The sequence below is a fragment of the Urocampus carinirostris genome, chromosome 16 (assembly GCF_059441175.1).
Source record: "Urocampus carinirostris isolate Australia breed hairy pipefish chromosome 16, RoL_Ucar_1.0, whole genome shotgun sequence".
NCBI classification, from domain to species: Eukaryota; Metazoa; Chordata; class Actinopteri; order Syngnathiformes; family Syngnathidae; genus Urocampus; species Urocampus carinirostris.
This window is the reverse complement of record NC_142364.1, coordinates 13,337,447-13,361,507: the sequence shown is the minus strand read 5'-3', so window position 1 is coordinate 13,361,507 and position 24,061 is coordinate 13,337,447. Positions and strand designations below refer to the sequence as shown.

Below are 24,061 nucleotides of genomic sequence, written 5' to 3'. Positions count from 1 at the left end.
GAAAACACTTGAAATTAGACCCACACAACTTTCAGATCATCCACGATGGAGAGGGATGGGCGCCACCAGGTTGTACTTGCTTAAGACACACCTCATGGATCCAACCAACCAACCAACCAAGCTCTTGTTGATGTCTGTGAACTTCTAGAACTGTGTCGGGACGAGTAAAAACCAAATGGTCTGGTTTCCACAAATCCGCTGGCAGGGTTGGGTAGGGTGACTTTAACTTGATTACTTTCAATTACTTTTGGATTACTCCAATACCAAATATGCTAATAAAAGACATCAAATGCGACAGAAACAAAATGAAAATAAATCCAAACAGCTTCCCAACATCATTTTTGCCGTTCCATGTGTTGCGTTACTCCCCAAGCCTGCACAAAATTTAGTAATTTTATTTATATTTAGTTTATTTTGTCTTTTATCAGCATATTTGGTATTGGAGTAATCCAAAAGTAATTGAAAGTAATCAAGTTAAAGTAACCCTACCCAACCCTGTCCGCTGGTCTTTTAGCAACGTTTGTATTCACCGATTGATTCAACAAAGACAATTTAAGATTTCAAACCCTTCAAACCGGAATGGCCTTTTTACACTTACATTTGTGATGTATATATTTTTTATTTATTTTATTAAATAATACAATAAATAAGGGTGATGACAACAAGAGAGCAAACTTAACCATTTCATGCATACAGATGTGTTTTAATGCTTCAAAAGACATACAAGTGGAGGGCCACAGTCAATTTGGATTTATTGACATTTGGAACAAATGGAATTGAGAGGATGGGGGGGACCCTCCAAAACAAATTGATTTTTATTTTGTTTGTACACAGGTTTGGCGAAAAAAAGTACAAAATAAAAGCTGTTGCTGGAAAATTTCCACTGAAAAGCAAACAGAGATATTGTTCAAGTCACATGTTTATTTTTATTGTTTTTAAAAAGTACGCCACAAACTGGAGGGGGGGGGGCTGTAGAAAATTCTGTGGTAAGAAAGTAGTGGTCATAAGCGTAGAAGAGTGCAAAGGTCGAACAGTTATTGAAATAAAAACCTGTTTCAAAGGAAGAAAAAGCACCGTTCCCGTTCGAAATATCGACTTTTAAAGCTCGTTTTTTTTTTCATTGTTTTTTGGTATCACGAACATCAACAACAAAATATTGCTCTTTGGATTCTTGTTTTGGTTTTCCACACCGATTTGTTCCTGAAATTGAAACTGTGCAAGATAACGTACAACATGCAGCAAAAACGATCCACGAGGAGACATAAAGCGTAGCACCACAAAGAACTAGCACCGAAGAGCTTCCGATTTTCAAGTGACGTCATCGGATTCCTTTTTTTTTTTGCGGTGTGTTCGTAGCAGATCATCTTCTAAAATAATTCTCTTTAGATCCCATTTATACAAACCATATATTTTTAAAATCCCTCGTTTGTTTTCTTTTTGTACCACGCCGGATTCCCTGATGCTGCTGCGGTCGACGAAGTCATTGAAGTTCCAGCTCAGTCGATTGAGGAACATGCGCATTTTGAAAGCCAGTGGAGCAATAAAACAAACACCAGGATCAATATACAGAATGTACTTACAAACATAAAAATTATTTATATATTTATATATATTTATAAAACAAAACAAAAAAGGAATGGCGGGGAAGAGGGCGGGACAAATTTGCACAAACAAAGCTCCCGACAATTAAGCGAAAATTGCGCGCGACAGGTAAGAAGTAAGAGGGGTCGAAACGAAGTCCGTGGCTGGAGATGACAAGGGTGGTCATCTGGTTTCAAAACTGAGGTTTCAATGTTAATTCCTCTCATCCTAGAAGAATTTTTCTTTATGGAAGAAAAAAACAAAACATTTTTACAAACAGAATTGTCCTAGAAACAAAAATAATTTTTGGGTTTTTCTTTAAAAAAAAAAAAAAAAGCCTCCGTGTTTTAGCTCAGTCTTTAGCCGACGAAGCAGACCGGGCCCACTTCGAAGCCGAACTTCTGCGTGGGGCCGCCAAAATCGTTGAACATGATGTCCACAAATGGCACCTGCTCCACCCTGGGAGTGTTGATCTCCAGTACTGTCCTGTCGTAGCCCTTTTTCAGCTGCGGGAGATAAACAGCGAAACAAATCCGGTATCAATTGGGATGAAATTAGGAACCGGGGTATTCAGATTTAGCCTTGAGATCGATCATCACTCAGCACTGTTTTAGATCCAATTGACCTGGAATATGTATCTTTATATAAACATATGGAACAGACTGCTGGAGAACATCAGATCTACAGGGACCCACTTTTTAATATGGCTTATTTTTATTTGTGATCTGTTTAAATTCTAATCTTTTACTGTAATCTCTATCCCATTAATTTTCTGTTCTGCAGTTGTTTTTATTTTCTATTTTTTATTTTCATATGTCAGTGTTTCCTCATATGGGGGTACCACACTGTTAGGGTGTGGTTCAAAGGCTGAAAATCCAGAGGTTATCGGCTGCTATCCCTATCAGTGTGGATAAGACTCCCTCAGGTCCCTTTCCTCACATGGTTAGTTTGTGCCTTGTTTTGGGTGGGCGGTAGTGTGTCACGGTTGCCATGGCGCTCAATTGGTGCCAGCTGCGGCTCGTTGACAGGTTGGCTTCCTTTCTATTTAAGATCAGTACTCTCACTGACCCTTTGTCAGTCCGTCAACAAACCTTTGCACCCACAAGACGTGGGTTTTGATTCTGCCCAGTATCCCGTTTGTGTATCCTGTCTGGTATCGATCCCGTCTGTTTCGTCCTGTTTTGATTTCCGTCTCTGGTCTACAGTGTCTGGTATCGTGCCCGTCATTCTAATCCTGTCTGATTTCTGTCTCCAGTCCCGTTCTGTCCAGTTTCGACATACTCTGTCCGGTATCGGCTCTTGTGACTAGTATTGATCTAATTGGTCTCTTGCTTTCTGTTGTTCCACGCGATCGCCGAATCACTTGCGTTTTGTGTTAACGTGTATGACTCCCCATTTCACGTAAAATAAAAGCTTGAGTGAGAAACGTTACACATTTGGGTTCTCCTCCTGTTCCGGTTCAAAACACATTTAATTTGATTTGATATATATTTGTTTTTGTTTTGTAAAGGGGTGAGAGCTAATAAGCTATGATTCTGCTAACTAGTCTCTGAATATGTATTTAGTTTTCTCTCCCTTTGTTTTCTGGTTTATGTAACTTCCTCATTTGTTTATCTATTTTACATGTTTCTGTTTTGAAAAATTGTTTGACAATAATCAGGAAGCCTTGCAGTACTTTTTTTACAAGTGATTTTTCTTTCACTGTACGCACTTGAATCAATCCGGCTAAATTGAAGACCTTTAACGTTGGACTATCTGTCACAAAAACCTTCATCATTGTTCCTAAACTTCGCTCAACTAGGGTTCGGGTAAGAGTAAGATCTTAAGCCCGAGTGTCACTCGAAATTCAGGTCAGGTGGAAAATGTCAATCAAGTTCGGGTTCGGACCGAGCTCCTCTCGCTAACTATGTTAATTATCCACCTGTCATTGTTCTTTGTTTCAGTTATACAGTTAACATCTCATCTCATCTCATCAGCTACATCGCTTATCCTCAGTAGGGTCGCGGGGGTGCTGGAGCCCATCCCAGTAATCATCGGGCAGTGGGCAGGGGACACCCTGAATTGGTTGCCAGCCAATCGCAGGGCACACAGGGACAGACAACTCACTCGCTCATTCACACCTAGGGACAATTTGGACCGGCCAATTCACCTGAAATTCATGTTTTTGGAATGTGGGAGAAAACCGGAGTGCCCGGAGGAAACCCACGCAAGCACGGGGAGAACATACAATCTCCGCACAGGAAGTCTGGAGCTGGATTTGAACCCACGCAGGAGGTTCCCAAGACATGAACTGTGCCGCACATGCGCTAACCACTGCTCCGCCGTGCTGCCTACAGTCAACATAGTTTAATAAAATGACAATATAGCCTGTGAGCAAAATTGTAATGCAGGATACTTAAAGTATCACATCAAGAAAATCAATGGGAATGCTATAAAACCCATTAATATTCTTACACAATTGAAAGTAGAAGTATGAGATGTTTCTCTAGGGATAATCTTAGCCTGGTCTGCAGCAGGCTAGCTGTAGATATATCCATTGTACTAACTAAGCCGAGTTAATTTGAATCCGCTTTCGTGCAAATTCCCCCTATGTTCTGGTCTAAAGCCTTCGGTCTGAAAATGCTGGTCTACTAGTGATCCCAAGAGCCAAGAAGATATCCGCAGGTTCGTGAGCGTTCTCCATTTGGGCCCCGGTGCTGTGGAATGCTCTTTCCCCTGAGATTCGATCTGCAACCTCAGTGGAAATGTTATATCTAAGCTTAAAACATACTTTTATTCTATAGCAAATGAATAACCTATATTTTATCTTGACAATATAAGGGGGATGGTGTCATAATAGTCTGTAGTTTGCAATAGTCTTTGATCTATGCAGCCCTTTGAGACTCTTTCTGATTACGGGCTATACAAATAAACATGAACCGACTTCTGTTTAAATTCCTCCAAAATAACAAACATATCCAGGCTTAATCCCTTATCTTGGTGTCGTGCAATGCCCCCAAGTTGCACGTGTGTGTGGTGTCTCCTGCAGATCACTGAAACACCATGTGGGTCAACAGAGCTCAATGTCTGGTAGGGTTGTACAGTGTACCAGAATATATCTCCTCCATACCCATTTCACCTTTTTTACCCCTGTCCCATTTTATGCTTTTTAACAGATGTACACTTAAAATCCACTTTAAATTTTACTACGCAAAATCATGAAAGCGTCACCCCTTCTGCTTACCGCGCAGCCGTCAATCACGGCACGAATGTAGGGGTTGTTGTCGTAAGACATCTCTTCGTCGTTGGAGCCCAGGAAACGAATGGCTTTGTCGTAGTTGTCGTTGTTCTGGTCGTGCCAGGCCACCGATTGGTGGCAACTGTACGTGAAATTTTGCCGGGCGGCAGCGCTCAGCAGGCGCATGAAGGTCATCTGCACCACGCCGATTGGGTTGCCCTCAGAGTCAACGTAGGAGAGCTGCAAACGGAAAAGACAGCCAAGTTTGTTGTGCAAGTAGAGAGGAAAATAATCACCATCAGTGTTATGATGGAAGCACAAATGGTGGATAAAAAGAACATGAATAGGCATAATTTGTACTACCTTTCACCCTGATATTATTTATTTTATATAGTTTTAAGTATAGGACATTTTCAGCTACATTTAGATGACCATGCCCATTTATGTGTACTGTATATTACACTTTTGAAAGAAACCCGTTTTACTATGTAACATTACAAGATCACATATCTACTGCTGCTATCACATGATGTAGTATCTCATCTTAAATATTTACTGATAAAGTGGTCAGTTAGCTGCATGTATTCGATTACTGGCGTCAATGTTCCCTGTAATTTTCCACGGGTCTGAGCGTTCACACAAAGTCGGTGAGCAACGCTTGAAACAACAGTGAGCAACCATAATCCCAAGTGTGGCAAGATAATTAATTATCAAACATGTCTAAAACTTGACATCAAGTTACATTTTGCTGAGTTTCCGGCAATGCAAAATGATTTTTCTCTTTTGAATGAATTGACTCATGTACGAATGCAAAGGTTGCACGGCCTACAAACGTCGTTTGTTCTTACAATTCTTTCACAAGATATGCATGTATTTTTATTTCCTGATATATTTTGTCGCATAATATTAACATTTTGGGGGGCTCATTTAGTCGGTTGTAAGATACAGAACTGTACTTACTCACATTTTTTAGTGGAAATACAATGTTGTCAACAAGATTCACTCGATATACAGTAATTGGAAATTATTTGAATGCAACACAAACTTTTTATTCTTTTTTCTGTGTTTTTTTTCTACTTTTTTTTAATTCCTTTAAAAAAATCTCATTGTGTTTATTTTTTCCGAGCTGTTACTTTTTTATTTTTGTTCTCTATTCACTTTTTTCCTACATTTCTTTCTTTTCTTTTTTTCTGGCTTTTTTTGTACATTTTTCCTTCATTTTTTCTCTTCCTTTTTTTTCTTTTATTCTCAGCTTTTCACTACTTTTTCCTTTTGGTATTTTTTTCTTTTTTGTTCTATTCCCCCCTTCCTTTAAGTTTAAATTTGTGCATAATTTTACTTAATATTTGGTCATGTTGGGATTAAAGAAGCAAAAACAACCTGAAGAGCCGTTTAGGACCTGAAAGAGCCGGTTCCTTTTTAGTGAGCCGAGCCGAAGAAGCCAGTTCTCGACATACTCTACTAACTTTGCTCATCTTCGTTCGACTTCAAAATACCGCATTTAGGACACAACGTCAGGGGAACCCGTGTATTTTTACCATTATACACTGTAACTTTGATTTAAGTCGCTTTTAATAAGTAATTTTGAGCCCTCATTTTTGTGCGCTGGCTAGATTTTCTTGTGCGCTGAGAATGTGCGAGCAGCGTGCAATTGCGCAGATGCGCAGTTTAGAGGGAACACTGACTGGTATACATTGCCAATGATTATGATTATGTGTGACTGTTTTCAAATACTGATATGTGGCCTGTTAAAATAGGCCTCTCAGATATTGGATAGAAGACTTGAGCTGACCTGCTAGGTTGCTGTAATATTCCTTGGTTTAGTGTATTTCCATCTAAAAGCACTCTTCCACTCATTTTGAACCAGTTAAGACCATTGAGTCTCACTTAGGAACATTGTAGAGGCCGAGTTAACCCCAAGGCCCGCTCCCCCCTGAGTGGGTGGGCGGCCAAGAGATTAAAAAACTGGGCACTATTTAGATTAGACTGACTTCTTCTATGTCATGTTGGAAAAGGCTCAACAGTTGGGTATTCAATATTTCTGGCATTCAGTAAATAGTTAAAAGATAATATTCAGTCTCAAAGCTCCCATTTCTAGTGTAGCGAGCATTTAAAATAAAAAAACGGGCTGAGGTTCAGGGGAACCTTTTAGGACATCGCCGGATTGAGTTATTCCATGATTATATTAATGACTTGTTTTAACTTGTATTAATAACTAATAGTTTTCTGATGTGCTTGTATGCTAAAAGCAAACATCTATAAACCAGCTAATCGGTTTTTACAATTGAATGTTTACCGTCTGTCAACTTTAGCCAATTACTCCCCTTATTATTGCTTGAAATTCCTCTTATTTAGCGGAAATCAACCTTACAAACGCAATGCGGCAGCCTTTTACTCACAGACTATGTAAAACAAAATATAAAGATAATTTGTGTAAAACAGGTTAATTTCATTTACCACACAAACAATTATTTCAGCATCTTTCCTAGTTATTTCCCTACTAGCTGTAAATTTAGTGTTGCTTGTTATAAATAGCAGCACAAGTTTTCACAGATTTCCTCTTCAATCTACAATGAAGTTGTTGTCTGTTACCCGTGACCGAGACAATCCAGATGAAAGCCAAAATGGGCAAAAGGATATCGGTAAAACAAAAACAACTATTTTTATTTTATTGTTTAATTTTTATTTTCCCGCACAAAAATTGTTATACGCCATACACAATTTGAAATATAAAAACGTATAAAATACGGGGAAAATATATTCGTTGATGGAACAGCATTGGGGATATTATATGTCACATTTTAACAAATACTGGAGGAAAGCAGGCATTACCTCTACCTACAGGACAGGTCTTCTGTATTGTTAACACTGTTTCTGTTATCATAATGATTCGATTTTCAATATGTTTTTAAGGTGTATTTCTTCATTTGTTGCGTACATATACTGTATATATTATGACAATTAAATACATCTTTTATTGGTTGGTTTTGTTTGTCTTTATTATTTTGTTGAAAGCTCAACCCCGTTAACGTGTGTATTGGAATAAGCCAATGATTGCAATTCTTATTGAATTGATATTTGCTGTAACCCTAAAATAGTTGTCTCAACACGAAGATTCTTCTATACCAACCATGAGAACTCCATGGAGGTCCACATCCTTTCCGTCAAACTTACTTGGCGCATGCGGAATGTCAGCCATTGGAGCAAAGCATCATTTTGTCTCCATTGCTTCTCCATGCACTTCCATTCATTTCATTGGTTGTTCATTCACATGCATCTCCTGAGCCACAGTAGCCGCACAAACACCTGATTTTATAACTAACTTAATGGTACAATGAAGTTGAAATGTCTCCGGTCCATCATTTGTTGAGCAGGAGGACGTACAGCAAGTTTAAAAAGTGTTTTTCTATATATTCCAGTTTCCGAATAATAGCTTTAATTCTAGTAAAGGTATTTTATAGATATCTGTTAATAAACTTCCACCAGATTACTTTAGCAACACTGTGGCTCAGAGTTTAGATATTCATGCTTCTTTCCTTCCCACATAGCTCGGCATGTGGTTCCTGGAACTTTACCTCTTCGTCATTATCATATCATCACCATCATCATCAAAGCGGCCTTAAAAGACTGTGTCCCAAAAGCCCCTTGGTGCCAGGTGCCTGAGTGTCCTGACCCGCCTAAAGTCCAATTAGATTTTGAAGAAGGTTACCTGAAATGAAGTATGTGCTCACACTTGCTTGTAATTTTGATCAAACGCTACTAAGCAGCAACTTAGAAAACAGTGGGCTTGTTTGAACTGTTAAAGTCAAAGACCAAAGTCAAGTGCAGCCCATTTTTTACCTAAAATTATTCAAGGTGGGCTATGTGTTTTTAATGCTCTCATCAACTCCCTCTAAACTTCACAACAGTAATTTTTTTAGCCCTTTCGGTAGGACATACTGAGCTGGAACCTAGAACGTAATGCTATATCCATCCATCCAACACCACTTATCATCACTGTTTACAGGAACCCATCCTGGTCGTTTTCAGGCTGTGGGTTGGGGAGTGCCTGAACTGGTTGCCAGTCAGTTGTAGGGCACTCAGAGACAGACAATTCACTCATACATTCACAAATAGGGACAAATAGGGACAATTTGGGCCAGGCCTAGGGCAAATCTGGAGAAGAACATGGAAACTCCGTATGGGGAGGCCGGTAGCTGAATCTCAGGCTTGTGGGGCTTACATGCAAACCATTCTGCCGCTTGCGTCCACCATGCTACATTCTTAACAATAGGTATAACCCAAGAAAATCTTTGTTGCATATAGACCAGGGCATAATTACGCACCAATGATGGTCCTTCTATTACTCATCTGGACCAAACTAGCAAATGTGTGAACACAGTAGTGATACCTTTATTTTATTTTTTTAAATGACCTAGTATTTTCGTTACCAGGGATTTTTTAGGAGATGGCGGTGTCAGGACATACAGACACTCTTTTGGGACAAGCAAAGTGATAGCAGAACTGGACACGCCATCCATCCGCCCGTCCGTCTGTCCGCTCGTCCCACTTCTGCTGTTGTACTGAAGGAGCATGCATCTCATGCCAAGTCATGCATCACTGCTACCATCAAACCAGTAAGTCAAGCCATGTGCCATATACTGCATGTTTACATTACTTCTGAAAATGCAGGGATATTGGGGTTTTAGGTGAAATTTCTAAAGTAAAGTAAAATATACTCAAACAATAGAATGTGCAGTGGAGTTCACCTAAATGTTTTTTTTAGAAATATTCGTTTTTGAAATTTCACTCTTAAGCTATCCCAGTATATCACTTACATTTTGAGAGTAATGTACCGTGAAATGGGTGCAGTACCATAACCATGCATGGCCTGCAGGCCCACACATTCCCAGCCTGGGCCGCAGGGGCCGGGCCACTTACCAGGGAACCTCTCTTGTAGTGACTAAACCATGTGCCTGGTGAGTCTTTGGGCCATTTTGCCATTTTGCTCTGTAAAAACCATATAACAGGCATTCAGGGAAAGGGAAACAGGGAAGTCCAGCTTACCAGTTTACCACGTTTGAATTCACTGAACCAGGAGCCAGGTTTCTCCTTTAACCAAGACGTGAGTCTAGCCTAAGGAGGAGGGCACGGATTGACAGGAAGGAAAAATCATTAGGTGTTGCCCATGAGGGACAGATGATTAGTTCACCCCTCTCTCACCCATTCTTGTCCTCGGGGTGGTATGAAGAGTATAGGGCTAGTTTTTCACAACTGCTGTAATTGACCACAGCTTCTACTGTGCTGCGTCGGTCAAAGCAAACTACAGCTGGCAGTTAATTGCTGCTGTTAAAAATTGCAGCATGCGCAGAGATAAATGAATACACCATGTCCCATTGGGGACTAAGATATGGTGCTGTTTAAACACTAGCAAGCTTCAGTTCTCTGACATAAAACAGGCAGTCTATGGCTCCATCAAAAATGTTCCTGGCTTAGGGCGCTATTAGGTTATGCATCGGGATGTTAACAATTTTACACATGATGGACGGAAACTCGAGGAATGCAACAGGAGACAAACAATTCAGTAGAATTATAGCAATTATAAGTGGCTTATCGGATGGGCCAGTGCTTAAACAAAGTAGAAAGAAAGAACCTTTATGTTTTGCCAGGCTGACTTTAAAAGACAGGACAAACAATGACTTTGTTCAGGGGGATTCGGTGATGGTAACCCAGACTTCAAAGAATCTAAGGGGGTTGACGTGAAAAGCAGAGAACCAAGGGACGGCATGTCAGACGTGAACTGATGCAAAGTGAAAGTAGGGAAAAAAATACAACCATTACCAAGATACAGATAGTGAGATCAAATGATATTAGAGAAAGACTTGGAACAAATTTAGACCAAGTATTTAAAATATCTCAGATACATATTTTCCAAATATGTAGAGAAGTCACTGTATGTTTACATTCCTTAATGGTGTCCTATGAAACCCCAAGACATCAGTTTAGGGTTTAACTCTCCTTTTCCATTTTTCTAGGTCAAGTTGTTTAGTGGAGGTGAAATCCCACAAATATTAAACCTATTTTCACAAATGAATAAAAAGCATGTCTTTTATCAAATGCAAAAAAAATATTTAAGAGAAAATGTACAAAAACTAAGTATGAAAATACTCGAGTACAGTAACAAAGAATTTTTTATGTTGCATCCACCGGATAGAAGATTTAACAGCGTGGGATTTATATTCTTCTCTCCCTCAATTTTGTAGTTCCCAGATTTAGAAAATTGATGTTACTCCTTTGTGGGGTGAGGTGCATGTGGTGAGAGGTGGCTTGGTGAGATTCCTCATTAAAATGGCTGCCATGCTGCACTCCCACACATTTTCCCCCCACTATAGAATTTAATAAAGGCAAGGGAATGTAGTGCAAGTGAATGTTAATGAAAGAATGGCATAATTGTCTAAAACCCAATGCCATCATCCCCCCTTCTCATTCTCCCTTGTTCCATCTATACTACAATGGAGGCTGGTAACACAGTTACTAGAGTGGAAATAACCCAATTTAATGTCACTATCAGTGCTACGATTATGCATGGAGTCGTACAGTTGCTGGAATGGGAGTCATGTTACTCCCGCTCTGCTGAAGCCAGGGCTAAAAATAGCTGCACCCCTACTCACCCCTTCAGACTTCTTGTCAGGGAAGATGCAGCTTTCGCCACCGGCTGTGAAGTTACAGTAAACTTTGAAGGAGTCCCTAGAGCAGCCCTGGTTGGGATCAATCCAGTATTCGCCTGTGGGGAAACAGAAGAGGCACAGGGTTCATTTCACCCTCAAGAAATATACTTGAAATTCCCTCCAGTTCATCTGCCAAAGCAACGCTGTATCGACTAAAAATATTGACTTGTCTGGCATAGAATTCCCCACAGTAGAAGGTTAGAAATCTCATGATTAAACCCACCATTTTGTCTGGGATTTTAGTTTATCTACCATACTTTGGAACAAGACAAATCCTGACACCTCTTACGTTGTAAGAATTTAGAGCCGAATCGAATAACATCAGGAAGATGGCGGAATAAGATTCATCTGGCTGTTTTGATGTGATCTTTGGCTAAATATCTGGACATTAAGGCGCAGTGGATACCAACCATCAGGGAAGTCTGGGTGGCACAACTGCAGGTCTTTGCAGGTGCGGGCAGGGTTGGCCTGAGTGCCCAGCGGGTGCTTCATCTGCTCGATCTCCAATTTGAGCGAATTGAGTGAACCGAAGATCTCCTCCATGCCATCGTCATAGTCCTTGTAGTTGGCGTCTGCTGCCTCGTCATCCATCATCTGGCTAGCGTCGATGTTTCTGCGCGAGCGGCCCTTTGTGGGGGCCTGGAGGGGCAGTGGGTGGATGACATCGCCTGGTGGACCCTGTTAAGGAGACATTAAGGTCATTCTTAGTGTAAAAAGTCTGTTAGCTCAACAGAATAATTAGTGTCTAGCTTGTGAAGAAATATTGTCTCACTGGAGGGCCTGGAATTCCTGGTGAACCTGTTTCTCCCTTTGGTCCAGTTTGACCCTGAAAAAGAACAATCACACACTCAATTATAGTACATTAAAAAGCAACTTGCCTGGTCTTATGTCTATAATGACTTACAGATGAGCCTTTAGCACCTTTGGGACCCGGAGGACCCTGAGAAGACAAAGTTTTTAATGTTTATGATTTCATCAAACAACACTAAATAACATATGGATAGCAGTCTTACAGGCAAACCAGGTGGACCGAGAGGACCAAGAGGACCAGAAGGACCAGCAATACCCTTAAGAAAAAGAAAACATTAGAATTAATCTGGTTGTTTGTTAAAATTTGGATCACATTAATAGGCTATATGTCGAGTTTGGGCTCTGTGGGTTTGCTTCTGTTTCAATGCTACAATAAATAACCTTTCTCTTCTGCCCTTCGACGGCAACCTTTTATTCACTCACGTTGTCTCCTTTGGGACCAGAGGTTCCTGACGGGCCGGGAAGACCTCTGTCGCCCTTTTCTCCCTGCTCACCCGGTGGTCCGATAAGACCAATGAGACCTGGGTGGCCCTGAGGAAAGAGCATACATCTAGTCAATAACACACTAGCACAGACATTATCACCATCATACATCTAACTGCCAGCCGGCACTCTAATGGTTTGATGGCTCCAGGCAAACAACACAGATGATCAATCAGTTAGGAAACGCATCCATTAGTCTTTGTTGGTATAGTTTATGGCCTTACCTTTTCTCCTTTGATACCAGAGTCTCCTTTCAAACCGGGTAAGCCTGGTGGACCCTAGGATTTTAGGATGTTGCAAGTTTGATTTGTAACAGGTCTCAAACCCACCAAAACAACTCATCTCATTGTTTAATTTACCATTGGTCCTGGAGGTCCGTCTGGACCAGGAGAACCAGGTAGGCCTTGTTCCCCCTGTGCGCAAAAGAAAAGCAATGATGACATATTGACGAGAAAACAGAATGTATTTTTCCTCTGAATTAAAACTTACAACGGGGCCAGGAATTCCTCTTAGGCCTTCAGAACCAGGTTTACCAGGTGATCCTTGGGGCCCAACAGGACCAGTCTTTCCTTGAGGACCTTCCAAGCCAGCCTCTCCCTTTTTGTACACAAAAGCAACACTCAAAGTGATTCTTTCTTCAGCTTGGGATGTTCAATGTGAATGTATAATTAATAGGAATGTTTTTAGAGTACATCGGACTTGTTAAGAGCCATTGCTCAGAGCTATCTTTTTTTTTGTTTGTTCTCAACATAATGGTTGACAGGTTTTTAATTATATGTTTTGACTTATTGTCTACCTTGGCTCCTTTTTCTCCTTGTCTACCCTCGGGTCCCGTCACTCCAGGAGGTCCCTGTAATATCATGATATGATTATTCAGTTGGACTAGGATAATTAATGGAACAAGGGTATGGGAGGAGCGTACTCACTCTCTTTCCAGGTGGACCAGATGGACCAGACTCTCCAGTGGGCCCAGGGGAACCCTAGTTTGAAATATCATGAAACATTTGAAGTATATAGAGGATGTAACTAAATGTAAATGATTTATAAACAATCATTTAACACTTACAGCCTGACCAGCCTCGCCATCATCTCCCTTGTCACCAGGAGGCCCATCAAGGCCCTGAACAAGACAACCAGAATTCAGCATTTGAGTTATATTTTTGACGATAAGTACAACGTTTTCTCAGTGACAATGTGACTGTTTACGTACAGCTGGACCGGGCTCTCCGGGAGGACCTGGATCGCCAGGGAAGCCACTTGGACCCTGAAAATTGACACAGTACCCTTAAAGCACATTCTTTTGAAAAATGACAACCTGATTCCAGATGGGATCTTACAGGGCTGCCTTTGGGACCATCATCTCCAGGGGGACCTTTAGGTCCAGGTGGTCCAGCAGAACCTGCGGGACCACCCTCTCCTTTTTCTCCTCGTTCTCCTCTTGGTCCCTAGGAACATGCGACATGAATAAATATTAAGTGCAACAAAGAAAGGGTGAATAAGGCTCAAAGAATTGACACAAGAATTTATATCCACTTGGTCTTAATGTCAGAAAATATACTCACTGGTGGACCACCATCTCCCTGAAGACCTGGCTCTCCTGTCTCACCAGCATCTCCCTAAGGGAAGAGAATAAAATTGTGTAAAAAGACATGTCCAGATATTTTTCAAGAATAGAATTTAAATAAGTGGATTTCTGAAGAGATTTAATAATACTCGCCCCTGCGGTACAACCTGTTATCAACTAACAATGAAGCTTATCTCCATATTTATGAATGAAGACCCCATCGTGTGGCTTTACACCCGCCCTCCCCGAGCTTTACTGCTTCTCGGCTGCTGACAAAAGCATCAAACTGAATGATTGACAGCTTCTTATTATGCTGATGTTCTGCCTCATAAAAGTGCCATTTCAGCGGAAGTGTCATTAGTCCACAGAATGATGTGCGAGCGTGAAGTTATTGTTCTGCAAAGGACTTGATTGAGCCATCAATGACCTGTTAGAGGCAATTTTCAAGCTTGTTTCTGTGGATAAATGGTGCAAAGTCAGTTTGGCAATGTTTTTTTGACAGACCCCTGTAATTTTGCATTATAAATGGGACTTTTTAGTTTTGTTTAACGGCTGTAAACTTGTCCTCTGCAATCAGGGCATGACAGGCGACATGCCAAACTTCCCATCATTGGAGCTAGGAACATTGCCCTTTAAAACTATGAAGACAACATTATTGTCTTTTTTATCATTTACCTATGTGGCTACTTTGCATGTAACTTAGCTTGGAGATGTTTACTTCTACTATCGTACGGCATTAATGAACGCATTCGTCATCGACAGATGCGAGTTGTTTGTAGTTCTGACAGAACAGCTCTGCAAACTGTTTACACACAACAAAGTCTGCTCTTAAATCAAGTAAACTGGAACAACGCTTGTTTGCCATTCTCACCACCGTCTGGAGAAAAAGAAAGAACCGAGAAGTGGAATTGTCATTTGCCACAATCCATCTGGGCAAATGGAGCAAAAATGGAGAATGCCCAAACTTGCGAGGCGCCCAGGAGACAGACTTTCAAAAAGTGCAAGCACTTCGGAGGAATAAAAGTGTGGGATGAAAAATAAGCAAACAGAAACAAAAAATACTTACTTTTTCACCAACAGCACCAGGGTTGCCAATGCCACCAGGAGGTCCCTGAGGACCATCAGCACCAGGGGGTCCGGAAGGGCCTCTTGGTCCAGGTGGGCCGGGTGGCCCCTTGAACAAAAAGAACAAATAGTGTGAAAAAGAAAACTTTCTCATAATTGCACTTGAACCCTGCAGAATGAAAGGCCGTGTTTTATATATGAGATTTAGTAGTAAACTCAAAAGTTTGAATTTTACCACGCAGATTTTACCACGCAGTGTACAACATAGCAGCATTGTGGTCGTTTGGTGAACTTATGCTGAGGTATACTGTTCATGCTATTTTTAATAGCCCACACATGGACTTATCGATGAGCTTGCAACGTTTAATATTTTAGCATTAGTGTTTCAACTCTATATCATGTGAGGGGCTTTGTAATAAACTGGTTTACTGTATATCTAACAGTGCTTACCATCTGACCAACATCGCCAGTTTCTCCTTTTTCGCCAGGTGGACCGGGCAAGCCCTGTGAAAAGCAACAGCCATGTCGATCAATCAAGTGGTGTAGGAAGAACCCCTAAATGGATTTCAAGTTTTTTTTTTTACCTGCAGTCCAACTGGGCCAGGAGGTCCGGGGAAGCCTCTGGATCCTTCGTCTCCCTTCTGGCCAAACAGACCCTGCTGACCTCTGGGACCAGGCTCGCCATCTGCTCCCTGCACACCCAATGTAGATAAATAAGTCAATTTCTAATTCATCACAGATCTGTGCACAGAAATGAAGTCACTCACAGCAGGACCAGGAGCTCCGACGGGTCCTTGTGGTCCAGTAGGGCCAGGTGGACCCTGTTAATCCAAGGCGCTTGTTAATTGCTGATGAGTGATGATTAATCACAAGGGTAAATATCAGATTTACTCACATGCTCGCCTTTGTCACCTTTGCTTCCTTTCTGGCCGGGTTCTCCAAGTTCTCCCTGAAATAGAAAGTTCTCAAGGTTATTGCAATAACAAAGTCAATGCAGGTGAAATCACAGACTGCTTAATAGAACATTTCGACTCGTAAAAGAAGCTGTCATGAATATCTCACCTTGTCTCCATCCTCTCCGGGTGGTCCAGGGGGTCCCCCAGGTCCTGGTAGACCCACAGGTCCCTGAATACCATCTCTTCCGGCTGGACCTTGTGGTCCTTTCTCTCCCTAAAGACAATGTTCAACATGGCATCAAGGCTAAGATTTTGAACAATCTAAATTCAGTGGGAATATTTTTTTCTGCCATACCGGTCCGCCTTTCTCTCCTGCGGGGCCCGGAGGTCCCTGGGGACCAGGGCGTCCAGGCAAGCCTGTGGGGCCGGCAGGGCCAGCTGGACCACGTTCGCCAGGAGATCCCTGCAGCACAAAGAATTACTGTTAAATTTTGTTTCGGACAGTTTTACTCTAAATGAAGCTAGCATTAGACTACATTTAATTACAGTAAAACTATATATGAATTTTTTTGTTTTGTTTAAGGATGACAGATCACTTACAGCTGGGCCAGGTGGGCCGTTAGGACCTTCGTTGCCTTTGAGACCGTGAGCCCCCTGTGAACAAAACAGATTTGGTCTTATTAATGTTTGTTTCTTCCTTCATATCAAAGTATGAAGAGATTACACAATGAGTGGGACTTCATGAGTTCTGAGCAAACAAGGCGGGATTATAACATCGGTCTTTTCAAGCCCACACAGGGTTTTTCTGGGCTTTTGATAGCCCACGAGTGTTACACAACAACTATGCAGATTGTAGATGATACTGACCACAGGGCCGGGCAGTCCTCGCTCTCCGGGGAAGCCTCGAGGGCCACCAGGGCCATCTTTACCGGCGGGGCCAGCAGGTCCTGGGTCGCCCTGCGATAACGACACTTTTAAAGGGAAAACCCACAATACCATTTCAAAATGCAACAGCGTTTAATTGTACATGCAAGTTGCTCCTCATGCAACCTACTCAGATTATTTAATGTCCTGCAATATTTCTTTCATTCATAAGTGTTTTCATAAGGAGCTCAAATGTTAATAAATGAATTATATATCTCTATGTATATAATAAAAATAAAACATGATAATCTTGTTCCATTGTAGGACAAGGGCCTTTACCTCTGTTGAGAACTCACCTTAGCACCTTCCTTCCCGGCAGCTCCTGGAAGACCCTGCTCACCGGGTGGACCTGGGGGTCCTGGGTGGCCACGATCTCCCATTGGGCCGGTTTCGCCTGTTGGTCCCTATAAAGTTAACAGTTAGCAATATGTTATATATAGAGGAACATAAAATGTTCATGTTTCTTTTTTATAGCTCAAGCATTCCTTTGTTTCACAGTCGCTACAGAATTAATTTCAAAATCAAAGTTTGCAATGTCCAAAAGAAGCACTCACCTGAGGTCCGACCACGCCTGGAGGACCAGAAGGCCCGGTCTTTCCTTGGAAACCCTGCGCGTTGCAGGGACAGTAGAAAAAAAATAATGTAACTTTGCTGCTAAAATGACAAAAGACTGATTTTTATGTTACCACTTACAGTCTCTCCTCTCTGTCCAGGATGTCCAGGAAGTCCGTCTTTTCCGGCAGGTCCCTGAGGAACAAAGCAAAGTCACATATTATATGACTGTAAATGTTTGGATTGATCTTGGACCTTAACAAAAAATCATGACAAGAAAAGGTGTGGAAAGATTAAAGAGGATGTATACTCACAGGTGGGCCCTTTGGTCCGGGGAATCCGGTTGGTCCCTGAGGTCCTGGCAGACCCTGACATGCACACAACAGCACTTATTAAATACACTATTTACATGATTGATTTTTAGGCCTCAAGAAATCACATACCCTCTCACCAAGAGGCCCAGATGGTCCATCTGTCCCTGAGGTGCCCTGAAGAAAAAAAACAGAGTTAAAATTTCAATTCATGAGTTAAATAAAAATGATTGTTATGAGGTGTCTTAAAAAGTTTGACATTTTAAATGAAGTTGCTACACACTTTTGGTCCAGCTTTTCCGGTGGGTCCTCTCGGTCCTCTTTCACCTCGAGGGCCCTGTGGGTAAGCGAGGAATGGTTACAGACTACAACAAAGCCCTCAGATCCCTTTCATTATCCATGGTGCCAAGATAGTCATCTGTTAGTGTCACGATTGCTGACTAAGACACTCACCGTTGGTCCACGCTGGCCACGAGGTCCAGGCTTTCCTGCTGTTCCCTGTGGACACCAAAGGAGGTGAGTGAATTATTCTTCTCATTTCTATTCTATACTTCTTACGTTTTGGTTAACACATTAATGTTTCATAATGCTATGTTCTACAATGCTACATTATGTTACACAATGTTATGCGTTTTTCATCCACAAGTCACTGGCTAATGTCAAATATCCACACTCCCATGCTATGTTTTTATGTTATCCCTTGCCATGTTATTCAATATGATTATCACATACCCGAGTTCCTTTCTCTCCGTTTGCACCAGGGAAGCCTTGGAAACCTTGAGATCCCTAAATGTTAAAACAAAAGAAACATGCATTCATTCACACAAAAATATAATATAAATGTCCAGACAAAATCTGTTTTACACAAAATTAATCACTGAGAAAGGTAAACAAAGTTGTATTAGCGGGGCCATTTTGAGGTAAAACATAAATGGGCTAAAATTGAACCATCACAAAAGCAGGTAAAACTGTCTTTAAGAAAAATTATCTGTTCTTGTACTTTTGTCTTGAAAACGAAAGAAACCATTCATATGTGGCCTTGTGTCTCTGACAGTTACCTTTGGTCCTTGTCTTCCTGGGTATCCAGGCAAGCCCGGCACTCCGAGTTTACCCTGTGGGATGACATACCCTTGATGAGTGGTGATACAATAACATATACTGTTAGGTTAGCAGCACGTGCTAGCTACGTGACTCTGACCACTTCAGACCTTCTCGCCAGATGGCCCAAGAGGACCAGAATCTCCAGGGAGACCTGAGCGGCCCTTAGGCCCCTCGGGACCGTCTTCACCTCTTGGTCCTGCAGCTCCGAGCTCGCCCTGAGGTGACAGGGCAAGTGTTAGCTTTGATGCTAAAGGAAAATATTGACCACTTTTTTCCTGATTAGTTTTAAGTTATCCTTTAATCTTGGATATTGATCTGCTCGTTGTCCTTAGAAACTGGAAGAAAACTCTAGGGTGTAATGGATTTAAAGCACCATTGATTACTTAGTAGTCAAGTTAAGTGGATACCTTTGAATTACAGGCTGAGGAAAGAAAACTAAAAATGTGGCCCCCGGATAGTAACCTAGGCAAGAGTTGAATGTAAAAGTTTATGACTCAAGGTTATAATTAACTGCGATACACATATTTATTGTCATTTATGTTTTTTAGAATACGATCAAATCATTTTATTTAACATTAGATGAGACGAATTAGCCTATTTTAGAGAACACACCAGGCCGGTCTGGAATAAAGTTATGGAAAACTTAAATGCAGGAATGAGATACAAGAAGATTTTGAAACATTTACACATCTGCTGGAGCACTGTGCGAGCAATTATTTCAAAAAGGAGGGAGCATAAACCACTGCACAGTCTCTCTAAACCTTCGGCCCAAACAAGGAGAAAACTAAAAGGAGAAGCAACCAAGACACCCAACATCACTGCGTGACCTCCAGGTATATAAAGCAGAGGTGCGAGAATCTGTGAATAATGCTGGTTGTCTCAGCAAGAGTGACAATAAAAAAGCCCTTTCTCAAAGAATACTATAAGCATCTGCACATGTCACATGGGAGACACAAATGACATGTGGAACAAGGTTCTCTAGTCAGATGAGACCAAAATTAGGACTTTTGTGGCTGAAAGCAAAGTGTTACGTTTGGTATGAGAGTCACAATGCACATCAGCCTAAAAACACCATAACCACTGTCAAACATGGTGGTGGCAGCATCATGCTATGGGGTTGCTTTCCTTTAGCAGGCACTGGGAATATCGTTAGAATTAATGGAAAGATAGATGGGGCCAAATACAGGGTGATTCTGGCAGAAAATCCGTGGAGTCTGCAAGAGACCTAAAAATGGGGCTCAGGATCACCTTCCAACAGGACAATAACCCCAAATATAAAGCAAACTCTACAATGGATTTGTTTAAAGTCAACACTATAAAGGTGTTTGAATGGCCAAGCCAAAGTCCAGACCAGAATCCTAAAGAGCATTTGTGGAAAGATCTGAAAAATGCTGTGTACTTTCAGTCACCATCAAACCTTTGGGAGCTGTTTTGTAGGGAAGAAGGCAAATATTTCTGTTTCAAGATGTGCAAAACTTATAGACATATCCAAAAAGACTTGTGGCTGTGATCGTAGAAAAAGGAGGTTGTACGAATGATTAACTCAAAAGTGGGCCAATAATTTTGCAACACCTAATTTTTAAGATATTTTTGTTGGCACATTATGAAATGTTGAATACATTTGGTTGCTTTACAGGATTGTGTCTCACACGTTGTTTTTAGAGGATATTTTTTAAAGTTTTTATATCTAAGTTTGAAGCCTAAAATATAGCATTATGGCAAAAGGTTCTTGGGGAGGCAATACTTCTTATATCGACTCAAAATGAAAAGTTACAACTTCTATTTGCGGTTGCGGGAATGACTACTTTTGGCTCCTATAAGAAAACAAGTAAGGCCGACTTACCCTGTCACCCTTGATACCCATATCTCCCTTGAAACCCGGGAAGCCGTCTTCTCCCTGGCAACAAAAGCGAAGCTCAATTTAAATGGAAATTCTTCAAATGACACCCAGGGACGACAGACGATGCTCCATGAATAATCATCCGCAAGTGGCTAACTCTTCTCTATCGCCTACCTTCTCTCCTTTGGTTCCTTTCAGGCCACGGACACCATCTGCTCCCTGAGACACAACAACATACATAGGTAAGGTGCACCGCTCATAAATTTACAAAAAACATGTCGAAAAAGTTCATTTAAAGAAATGGACTTAATTATTGCAAAAGTATAACATTTTCCCACCACCATTTCCCGATGAATAGAAATATACTAAGATTTTTCTCAGAATAATTTCAAATGCTTTTAATATAAAACTTTTTTTAAGCAATTTTTTCCCCTAATTTTGCAATATAAAGGGTTCGTACGGGTGATTGAAATTTCCAAAATGCTTAAATGTTGCACTTTCAAGGATGGAAAAAGGCTTGAATTATGGGTGAAGTGCTTGTAAATGCTTGAAATTGTTGCCATGTTTTTCAACAAGTCTGCTTAAAAATGATGCCAACACTGCCCTCTGGTGGCTACACTTTGTCTTTGCACTTATTCTTCTCTGGTCATCAATGGCAGCATGTATTAGTTTGTATGCTATTGTCCTATTAAGCGTCTTCACCCCCCTACGGATCACAGCTAAGTGGACAGGTTCATTCTGTCATGATTACCGATGTGAATCACCTGTGCGCGCTCTTTTGGCGCCAACCGCTGGGGGCTCTGATTGGCTCCCTGTAGCTATTTAAACCCAGTCCTGTCAATCCCCTGTTGTCAGTCCTTTACGACCCTGACTCTCACCTGTCCTGTTTTTGCTCCCGTCTGTCTCCGGCTACGAACCGTTTTGATTCTGACCACGTCTGCTCTCCCATCCCGGCTTAGGACCCGTTTCTGACCCCGACCAAGTTTTTGCTCTACTGTCCCGGCTATCGACCTGTTTTTCCGTCCTTGACACCGCCATCGCTCGCTACGGAAGGTCCATTTCCGTGTTCGGATCACAAACTGAGTACGAGAGCGACTTGCTTCCCACGCCTAGCGAACATCGGATCATGGGCGCGGCCTTTCCTATTTTCGATTGTTCTCACCTCAGGGATGCTGCTGGAAAAGTGAATTTCCCTTCGGGGATGAATAAAGTATCTATCTATCTATCTATCTATCTATCTATCTATCTATCTATCTATCTATCTATCTATCTATCTATCTTTCCTTTTATAAAACTTGTGAAAAACGCAACGCAATTGGGTCCTGTTTCCGTTCTGGTCCTGACACATTCTACACCTAAACAGGGCACTATGAAATGTGTATTAGTGAGGGGGTTACGTATCAGTTATGGACATGTAGTAAGGGCCATGTAAAAAATTGAGGTAATGTTTCCCAGTGGTAATTTGTCATGGGAAGAACTTCCTGCAACTGAAAATGTAAGCTATATATTAGTGTCATGTTTACCCAACACCTATATTGGGTGAAATATTTGTTTCTAAACCACAAATATATTCACAAAATACTTAAGATCTAAAAATGATATGTCACGCAACATTAAACATTGCGTTAATTAGGTAGTATATTTATGGTTCTGCAAAATACACGATTCACTCCGGATTTGTTCTTTTACTGGTACTGGAGAAATGGGAAAACGTATTTAAAAGTCCTTAAAAAGTGCTGCTTGAATACATTACCATCTCATTCTTCATCCTTCTTATATTCATTTGTCGAAACATATTTTCTGATTCAAAACGTTTTTAAAAGTTTTCTTCTCAACTCATCAGTCCATAGTGAATTAGCATCTCACCTTCACGCCTCTTGGACCAGGATAACCGATGGGTCCTTGAGGGCCGGCGGGTCCCTGGAGACCAACAATAAGGTCAGTCCTTGTAACACACGCACTCAAACAAGATTTTAGTGAATAAGTTACCATGTGTCCTTTCTCTCCGTGAGGTCCTTCTTTTCCAGGGTGACCCTAACAATCATAACAGTCAAACATAATCATCTCCCTCCGTGGATAATGACGATCATAAAAACAAATTGATAGCCTAAGATGGTCGTAAAGACATGTTAATATATTACAATTAAAGAGTTGATTAATCTACTGGAGGACATATAAATGGAAACTTCACTAGAGAGAACTTTGTTCCTAATGTAATAATTTTCAGTGTTAAATAAATCACACACATACTACGCACTGTATGTTTTTAGGCCTGATCTTTCCTCTACTACACACCAAAAACTACCTATTGAGTAAAAACATGACAGATGCTCTAACTCTAGAGTTAGAAACACACACATACATGAACATAAACAATCCTCATTTCAGCCGAGGAAAAACAGTGATTATAAAGAAATGAAGTCCTAGTAGCTTTCCAGCCTTGCCGCTTTAGGGAAGGAAATTGATCCGAAATGAGGTGCAGGTGGATGCCAGCAAACAAATAGAAGTGTTGAAAATATGTGTACTTTCAGGGCTGGAAAATGGCCTCATACAAAACCACAAACAAAGTAGGCCCAAAATTATAATCAAAACATTAAAATATTTCATGAGGACGCATTTCACATTACTAAGTAAATGATTGCTTATTACAAAGTAATTATTTACAGTGTTCTCCATCCACCAATTATAAGTGAATTTGGGCTAAGCTAAACTACAATAATTAATTTGTTAGCAATTGTTGGCCTTATTCATGTATTGTCCTCATATTAGATATTAGATATTTCGAATGCTTTGTTAATCATTTGAGGGACTGCGAGAACCTTATAATATAGTGTGTTGATGCCTTTTTGTACTTATTTTTACTCCTATAGGTATTGCGTCTATTTGTTTTGACTAGCAGTATGCTAACAAAGCTAATGATGTGTTTCGCGTTATTATTTGTACTCGGTTAGTTAATCACTGAATGGAATGGAAAGTGAATATAGTCGTTTGCAAAGACTCTACATAAGTA

The 24,061-nt window shown here is 41.0% G+C and overlaps 1 protein-coding gene across 2 annotated transcripts in view; it reads right to left on the bottom strand.

The window, feature by feature from the left end:
* Positions 1–682: 682 nt before the first annotated feature.
* The window catches only part of col5a1 (procollagen, type V, alpha 1), an 85,838-nt gene continuing 62,459 nt past the window's right edge, over positions 683–24,061 (bottom strand). The window contains exons 27-67 of one of the 2 annotated variants that reach the window (XM_088355752.1): positions 23,041–23,085; positions 22,918–22,971; positions 21,226–21,270; positions 21,055–21,108; positions 19,319–19,426; positions 19,169–19,222; positions 18,843–18,896; positions 18,564–18,608; positions 18,394–18,447; positions 18,243–18,287; positions 18,114–18,167; positions 17,941–17,994; positions 17,802–17,855; positions 17,544–17,651; positions 17,191–17,280; positions 16,924–16,977; positions 16,679–16,786; positions 16,490–16,597; positions 16,323–16,376; positions 16,195–16,248; positions 16,012–16,119; positions 15,878–15,931; positions 15,429–15,536; positions 14,361–14,414; positions 14,136–14,243; positions 14,009–14,062; positions 13,865–13,918; positions 13,725–13,778; positions 13,595–13,648; positions 13,288–13,395; positions 13,158–13,211; positions 13,023–13,076; positions 12,739–12,846; positions 12,519–12,572; positions 12,410–12,445; positions 12,278–12,331; positions 11,916–12,183; positions 11,449–11,561; positions 9,845–9,913; positions 4,805–5,038; positions 683–2,087 (exon numbers count right to left, since the gene is read on the bottom strand). In XM_088355752.1, coding sequence (XP_088211878.1) covers positions 1,941–2,087; positions 4,805–5,038; positions 9,845–9,913; positions 11,449–11,561; positions 11,916–12,183; positions 12,278–12,331; positions 12,410–12,445; positions 12,519–12,572; positions 12,739–12,846; positions 13,023–13,076; positions 13,158–13,211; positions 13,288–13,395; positions 13,595–13,648; positions 13,725–13,778; positions 13,865–13,918; positions 14,009–14,062; positions 14,136–14,243; positions 14,361–14,414; positions 15,429–15,536; positions 15,878–15,931; positions 16,012–16,119; positions 16,195–16,248; positions 16,323–16,376; positions 16,490–16,597; positions 16,679–16,786; positions 16,924–16,977; positions 17,191–17,280; positions 17,544–17,651; positions 17,802–17,855; positions 17,941–17,994; positions 18,114–18,167; positions 18,243–18,287; positions 18,394–18,447; positions 18,564–18,608; positions 18,843–18,896; positions 19,169–19,222; positions 19,319–19,426; positions 21,055–21,108; positions 21,226–21,270; positions 22,918–22,971; positions 23,041–23,085 — 3,243 coding nt within the window. In that variant the 3' untranslated portion in view covers positions 683–1,940. Of the gene's footprint in view, positions 2,088–4,804; positions 5,039–9,718; positions 9,788–9,844; positions 9,914–11,448; positions 11,562–11,915; positions 12,184–12,277; positions 12,332–12,409; positions 12,446–12,518; positions 12,573–12,738; positions 12,847–13,022; positions 13,077–13,157; positions 13,212–13,287; positions 13,396–13,594; positions 13,649–13,724; positions 13,779–13,864; positions 13,919–14,008; positions 14,063–14,135; positions 14,244–14,360; positions 14,415–15,428; positions 15,537–15,877; positions 15,932–16,011; positions 16,120–16,194; positions 16,249–16,322; positions 16,377–16,489; positions 16,598–16,678; positions 16,787–16,923; positions 16,978–17,190; positions 17,281–17,543; positions 17,652–17,801; positions 17,856–17,940; positions 17,995–18,113; positions 18,168–18,242; positions 18,288–18,393; positions 18,448–18,563; positions 18,609–18,842; positions 18,897–19,168; positions 19,223–19,318; positions 19,427–21,054; positions 21,109–21,225; positions 21,271–22,917; positions 22,972–23,040; positions 23,086–24,061 lie in introns of both variants that reach the window. The other variant, XM_088355753.1, reaches the window with a different exon arrangement.